This window comes from Tympanuchus pallidicinctus, unplaced genomic scaffold (genome assembly GCF_026119805.1).
Source record: "Tympanuchus pallidicinctus isolate F22 unplaced genomic scaffold, pur_lepc_1.0 scaffold6, whole genome shotgun sequence".
In the NCBI taxonomy this organism is placed as follows: Eukaryota; Metazoa; Chordata; class Aves; order Galliformes; family Phasianidae; genus Tympanuchus; species Tympanuchus pallidicinctus.
In genome coordinates this window covers 13,715,112-13,722,919 of record NW_026294780.1, presented here as the reverse complement: position 1 = coordinate 13,722,919, position 7,808 = coordinate 13,715,112, and the positions used below count along the sequence as shown (strand labels likewise).

The 7,808-nt window shown below is 45.0% G+C and overlaps 1 protein-coding gene across 3 annotated transcripts in view; it reads right to left on the bottom strand.

Annotated features, from left to right (window-relative positions):
* Positions 1–5,670: 5,670 nt before the first annotated feature.
* RASA3 (RAS p21 protein activator 3) overlaps positions 5,671–7,808 on the bottom strand; it is a 129,499-nt gene continuing 127,361 nt past the window's right edge. For all 3 annotated transcript variants that reach the window (XM_052664739.1, XM_052664740.1, XM_052664741.1), the window contains one exon: positions 5,671–7,542. In XM_052664739.1, the coding sequence (XP_052520699.1) occupies positions 7,467–7,542 (76 nt within the window). In that variant the 3' untranslated portion in view covers positions 5,671–7,466. The remainder of the gene's footprint in view (positions 7,543–7,808) is intronic.

Sequence of the window (7,808 nt, the reverse complement as noted above, 5' to 3'; positions counted from 1 at the left end):
TTTTATGGGGAGCAGCTGAGGGAACTGGAATTGTTTAGTCTGGAGGAGGCTCAGGGTAGACCTTATTGCTCTCTACAATGACCTAAAAGGAGGTGGTGGTGAGGTGGGAGTCAGCCTCTTCTCCCAAGTGACAGCGATAGGATGAGAGGGAATGGCCTCAAGTTGCTCCAGGGGAGATTCATGATGGATACCAGGAAAAATTTCTTCTCAGAAAGAGTGATGAGGCAGTGGCACAGGCTGCTTAGGAAGGTGCTAGAGTCACTGCCCCTGGAGGTGTTGAAGTAATGTGGAGATGTGGCACTGAAGGACATGTTTACTGGGCATTGTGGGGATGGGCATGATGGTGCCCACGTAGTGGACACGATGGTTTTAGTGGTCTTCTGCAATCTTAATGCTTCCACGACTCTTTGGTTTCTGTACAGCACTTGGCTGGTGGGCTGCACCTCGGGGCCTCGCATTGATTGCGGCCCTTTGTGCTGAAAGCAGGCAGGAACAAAAATATGTCTTGGGGCCAAAGAGGCCCCACCTCAGTTTGGGTTTCTAGCCATCTTTTATTGAGCAGCATAGAAATGGCCTGCAGGGGAACTGTAAACATGCCAGTGAATGAGAATCAGAGGTTTCCAGTCCAAATCAAGTTTCTGAGACATAAGACTCTCTTTTACCAGGTTTTATGAAGTTTTTTTAGGTTGTGTTGAAAGGAAAAGAGGTCAGGAGGCACCAAATGGAGGAAAAAAGCCAGTAAACAGGTGTCCAGTAACAGTATATTGAGAAGTCCTGAGTGATTTCTCTACAGCCTGTTCTAACAAAATTTTGAAAAGGAGAAATAGGAGGACAAAGCAGTTTTCTCACTGGCCATGAGGCAGCACCATTGAGCTATACACAGCACAGTCCAATGCTAATTTGCTTCAGTTTCTCAAGTAGCACTTCCGAAGGCACACATCATCTGTCATTTCATGTTCACTAGAATAAGAGATTACGTTAACCACCACACTAAGTAAGTTGTGCTTTATGAGTCGGGTCATGTCTGAGTTTCTTGGTCTTTTTTTTTCCTTTCAGGCTTCCCAGTTCCTGATACAAAACACAGTCTTTCAGTGCTGATGCTCATATTGTTCCTTTCATCTGAGTGGCGATGCATTGGCTCATGCCCAGAGAGGTGATGGAGTCACTGTCCCTGGAGGTGTTCAAGAACTGTGGGGGATGTGGCACTGAAGGACGTGGTTAATGGGCATGATGGAGATGGACTGGTGGTTGATGTAGGTGATCTATGAATCTATGATGCTACGATTACAGTGCCTCTAGGCAAATGCTGGTGACCACTGATCCTACCTGGGCTGAACAAGGCTCAAGTACACACAACACCCTGAGCACAGAGGGTAGACATGGAAAGATGGTGATGTTCACAGAACCATTGTAGGGGATGAAAGGCACCTCCAGAGACCGTCTAGTCCAACCCCCTGCTAGATCAAAGGGAGTGGAAAGCAGGGTTCTAAACAAATTTACAAGTTTGAATTGAAACAGAACAGGAGATTCTAGCTCCAAGCTGTAGCCAAAAGAGTTAATGTGTTTTTTGGTTAGGTGCATGAAGAAATAGTCAGAAACAGGGAAGAACTGGCAAATCTATCCCTGGACAGCTGGATTTGAATGCATTAGCTGTCTTTTGAAGATGCTGAATAATCTGAGAAGAGTGCAATCTGCTGCCAGACAGAGGCTTTGTCTGGAAAACATCAGATTAAGGCCTACAGCACATCCATGTTTCTCCATGGCAGCCTCTAGCATTGTTTTTGTACTCTGTTGCCAAGCACATCAGTTGGTCAGATACAGTGAAGAAATCCAGCTTGTAGAGACGCCTGGCTGGCCCCCTGCAAGCCCAGTGCTGTAAATGACATATTTGCTCCGGTAACAATGATCACAGAATAGCCCCAGGTCTCTCAGCCTTTCCTTGTATGGGAGATGCTCCAGGCCTCCAATCATCTTCATGGCCCTGTGCTGGACTCTCCCTCCAGCAGTTCCCTGTCTTTTTTGAACTGAGGAGCCCAAAACTAGATACAATGTTCTGGATGTGGTCTCATCAGGGCTGTGTAGGGTGGGAGGATCAACTCCCTCAGTCTGATGGCCACATTCTTTCTAATCTGCCCCAGGATACCACTGGCTTTCTTGGACACCAGAGCATACTGTTGCCCATCAGGTCCTATAAGACAGAGCAGGAGCAGAAACCCACATAGCAGATTGGAGCAAGGTAGGTTATAACACAAGTGTGAAGAAGCCACAGCCAACGTTGGGTGATCCAGAGCCGGAAGCCAGCTAGTGTGCAAGAGGCTCAGCCCCAGGCATGGGCCCCAGCACCATCAGCAGAGTCCTGCCTGGCATGAGTGTTCCCAGGGTGACACAGGACACTGTGCTTCAGTAGTGGCATGGCAGAAGAGGGGCTGGCTGAGAAGCACTGCAACCTCAAGGCCCAGCGCTGGCTCCAAACTCGGGCAAATATGTCTTAGGAAGGGATATCTGCAGCTCAACCATCACGTGCCTTCCAGGGAAAAGCAGGCAGCACAAACAGAAAAAAATCTGATCTGCACTGAGCTGGGGTAGTTGGGGGTGAAGCCACACAACAGAAGAGATTTATGCTGCCTCTTCCAGGCCGTGCCCTTGAAAGATGCTCTGCAGCCACGTGGTGCAGCACCAACAGCATACTACTCTCCTTTTGCTAATGCTCAGAAAAACATCCTTTTTAATTAAAGAATGCTACTACCCTTGACATGTTTCTTCTTTAAATCTTTTCCCAGCCCTGTTTTCAGAAGATAAGTCCTGTGGGTCAGCTCTATCACAAGTGTGATGGTTGCTGTGCTCCCAATGCTTTAAGGCTGTGTGGCCTTCAGTTTTTCTCCTGGCTGCCCTGGAAATAAATGCATGGCTGACAACCCCAGGCCATGAGCTGCAGCAAGGGAATCTCTTGTCCCTCTTCACTAAGAAAGGGAAGGATTTAGCCCTCTGCCAAGAAGAAACATCCTTTTACACTGCAGGTATCAGTTAAAAACACATGGACACATGAATCTGTCCGCTCAGGAGCTGTTGGGGGGACGCCTTGTCCTGGCCTGCTTCATGGCACACCAGGTGCTGTTGGAGCAGCTCCAGCTTCGTGCCCAACCCAGCACGCAGCAGCGCAAGAATTAAAAGCCAGCATGAGGGAGCAGAGCAGAAAGGGGAAGGCAGTGAGTGCTCACACCCCGTTCAGGTCCACGCTGTTGTGCCACGTGAGCTGGAATGCGCAGACCCAGCACAGCAGAGCACTCACGGCATTCTCCAGGTTGGATTCGTAGCAAAAGAGTGCAGTGTTGAGCAATGCTGTGGGACGGCTCCTGCGTGAGAGCACTCCCACCTAGCGGTCTGAGCCTTCCCTGTGACACCACGGGCAGCAGGGAAAGAGCGACGTGAGAACAGGGGCTTGCAAGGGGGTCACGGCTGCAAAATGAGTGAGAAAAGAGTAACAGTGCCCATCGCGGCAGCGGGGCTTCTCTCCTATCACCCTTGGGTGGATTTTGCCTCACCGGCTTTAGATGTCTTTACCATCAACTCAAACCAATCACACTAGGTTCCTCACTGCTGTGGAAGGGAATTGAAAACTTTTAGTTTGATTAATTTCATCCTCAGGATGTCGCCTAAAATTGCAAGTCACCCTTCAGAGGGGGCTGGCTGCTTCCTATCCAAGGAGGGTGAGATACAACCCAAAATGGTTGTTGTGGAGTTGACTGGGAACACAGACTTTGTTTCCTGTGGGATCTTCATCTATCCCCATGCAGACTTCCACGCCTTCCTCCTTTTAATGCAATGCCTGACACATGGCTTCTGGACAGGATGAGAAGAAGGACTTGCAGCTGAGCTGTAAAACAGAAAACCTTGCTGAAGAAAGCAAAACATGAGGCATTTCAAAAAGTGGCCTTTTTTTGCAGCTTCTGTGTTAAAGTGAATAGCTCCCATTCTCATTGTTCAGTCAGGAGGGTTGGTCTCTAGGCTCACAATGAGTCTCCAAGAATCCTGTTTTATCTTGTGTTATTTTAGGAACCTGAAACAATTCTTTGCTCTATAATGGCTTCTTCCAGTCTTTTCTTACACAGCCCAGATTCAGAATCTTGCACATGTGGGAATACTGTGCTTCTGTCTTAAAACCCTATTTTTCCCTCAATGCCCACTTGAGCTTTGAAATAACTCATTTACTGTTTAATGACATTAGCTCAGAGTCCGAAGCAAACTTTTGCCAGACAGCTTGCTAATCTCTTTCTCCAGCAGAAATGAAGACAAGGTGGTGGCTCTTGGAAAGACGCTGTCCTTTATCTCCAAGCGTTGCATGGCATCCCAGCCTCTGGTGGCACATAGCTCTACATCTCCCACTGCAGTCTTCTTACACAGCCCATTATTCTAAGCATGCTTACAGGATTAGAAGTTGAAATGACCTCGAAACAGTGTGAAGTATTGCAGAGAAGGGATGGAGCTAAGAATCACATCTTAAAAGGGGTCTCTGATAGCCTCATCATACAGCCAATCCTCTCGGCCACAAATCAGTGTCTCGTACAGACAGAATTTCCCACTGATTTTTCATTTATTAGGCAGCAGTCACTGGTGCTGACTTCTGAGAGCCTCAGTGAGGGTCAGAGAGGCCCTGGCTGCCCTCTTCCTTAATTGCATGCCACACCCATGGCATCTTCTTATTTCCTACAAATCCTGCATCAGTTTACTACCACTTTAAACCTTGTTTATACAGAAAGGTATACAATTCCTCAGCAGAAACACACACGTGCATATTGTGTTCATCTTCAAGATGATAACTGGTGCTGTGTTGTCCACGATCATTTTGCTTTTCTTTCCCAGCTGCCTACCTTTTAAACCACTCCTGTCATTCAGCTAGAGTGCATCTGCAGAAGCACTTCTCCAGACATTTCTCATCAAATGCACATCTCTGTTGCAGTGACAGCTGGAGATATCCTATACAGCAGCAGGGGTTACCTTGAACAGGAGCTACATTAACACACGCTCCTGAATGAGTCAGTTCACACAGCTTTCTCTCCCAGCAGTGCTGCCGACAAGCCTTCCTGCAAATATCCCCAACAGAACAATGAGTGCAGCTTGTCCCAGAACATCTCAGAACCAAAGCTTCATTCATTCATTAGTCTCCAGGGAGGACTAATAAACTCTATAAGCCCTCCATAGATACTGAAGAAAACGACCACAGAACAGGATGACTTGCAAAAACCAAGGTGTGCCCATGTTTTGTTACAGAACAAGTCCTGTTCAGACAGGTGGTGGGCTAATCTAAATGCAGGGTGCTGCACTCCCACTCTTCACTCCTGTCCTTTCAGGGTCCCTGACAGCAACAGCAACTACATAGTAACACAAAGAACCAAGTTGATCTATAGTTGAGCAGTAGCTGCTTTCTTTGCTGCATTAGATTATGGCTGGCTCAGCTGCTCAGTTTGGCTCAATACAGAATCCCACAAGGGCTGTGCTGACCCAAGGAAAGGAGAGGATATAGAAAAAAGAGTGAGTCTGAGACACAGCAGCCCCAGCACAGACTGGTCCTGGTTGGCACTCACAAGGATCTCCATCCACAGGCCAACTTGATCAGCTGATGCTCTGCCAACAGTCACTCCTGGTGACCACGGTGAATCTAAACAGACTCAGTTTTCAGAAATAAAACATTTCTTTTAATTGGCAAGTAGAACACACATAACAGGTCATTAGTATTTTATAAACAATATTAAGTTACAAATACATGTTAAAAATTGCAGTTCATGGCAGCTAAAAGCTTGGAGTCCAAAATGCATCTCTGCAACGCGTCATTATTTCCCTTTCCCCAGTCTGCTGGGTGAAGATGAATGAATAAAAGATCATCTACTGTCTACTAGGAGGTGGTCTACTATATAGTCAAACAAGAAGAAAACCTCATTCCTAAGAGCATCACTAAGAAACAGAGGCATTCAAAGTAATTCAGCCATCTTAACTCATACGGGATGCAAGGAGGACACAGTTGAGAGTTACTCTGTAACACTTTAAGCAAAGATACAGACACCTTCACATTAAACTGATAGTTCAATGTTTTCTGTTCCAATTCAGCTGAACACCAAAACTAGCTTCTACCCCACAGAAGCATAAAGTCCATCATGCAGGCTTCTGTGCCATCAAAGCTAGATGTTCTGTAAAACAGACCCTTATACAGAGGAAAGTTACCGAGTACAACTAAATAGCATACATAAATATATATCTAATATTTAGCAGATCTTTATTCCCCTCCTTAATGACTTTTGTTGGTATTAGTGAGATACGCAGCTCATTCCATTTTTTACTACACTCAGAACATTAACAAGTTACCATATATGTGTTAATATACTAAACACCCTTTAGCAGGTCTCTTTTTAAAAAAAAAAAAAAGTATTTAAAAACGGTTTTGGAAAAGTAGAAATCTATTTTCCAGAAAAGCAAGCAGTATAAGGACAGAGCAGACTCCAGTGCTTAAACATCCTCTCACATAAAAGTCATCTCGACAGCTTTTGTGCCTGGGACTCAGCGTGCCTCATCTGCCAGACGTGTTCTATTCATCCTCCTTGCTGCGGTGCTACAAGGTCATGAAAACCAGCTTACTTTGCCTTTCAGCTGGCAGACTTTCAAACGTTATAATCGCCAGTCTGTATAAAAAAGGGACACGTAGCTTTGACCTCAGTTCATTTCTTTCTTACTCACATCTGTGAGAGTCAGTTTCGTTACACCACTGAGATTTCATCTTCAAAACCAAAGTCTGCTGAATGTGTCCGGAGAAATGACTTTGTATCTCAAAAATATCAAAAGTACCATTCAGATCTGAATTTCTATTAAAAACTGTGCACGTTTAGCAAAAAATTATGCTGCTGTAAAAACAAAAGGCCTGCACCTCGGCCTACTCAGAATACACGCTACAACAAAAGAGATTATTACTCTAAGAGCTTTTTTCTCTGCTGCTTAACTAAATGCAGGCATTAAAAGCAAAGTGTTACTAAGCTTTTCCTAAGAGAGCACGCAGGGGTGTGGCATAATATACATTAATCAGGAACAAAAACAGTTACAAACAACAACTCTAGAAAATGCTGCACATTGGCAGCACGCCTGGTTTCTGAAACGTAAGGAACTGCATGGGAGTCGTCAAGATGAAGTCCACACACCTTGATCATTGAACTGATCACTAGATTCCAAGAAACCAAAGCAAATTTAAAAATACACAAGACAACAACTGCCTAGAAGGCAGAGTTTTATCATCTGTCAATAACCAGATGAATAAAGTGCATAGCAACTAGTAGAACAGTTTCTTGAAAAGACGATACGTTTAGCAAGTCTCAGAGTTTGTAAGCTTGACACTTATCCATACATTTTGCTACATGTGTGGCTTCCCTTTGCTGTTTAGCGTCACCGATCGACTCTTCAGCACTGTCTGTGACATCCTTCACACTTCATATGGAATGTGCTGAGATCTCTGACTGCTGCCTAATGTACGTCTGGAAGCTCTTGTCACCAATAGGATGTTCTCTAGAATTAAAAAAAGAAGTATTACATGTAGAATTTTCTGCCAGGACATTGCAACGTCAGAACAGAAAGTGAACATACACAATGTTTTGCCTAAGTTTGATTTTCAAAATTAAAATTGTAATTATATATTGCATCTTCCTTAGAAGTGGAGGAACTGATGGACTGCTGAATTGATCCTGGTGTTTACTGTCTTTATTGCTCACTTCATGTGCACAGGCTAAAAATTAATCAGGCATATTTTATTTTTATGAATTATTTTCATGAAT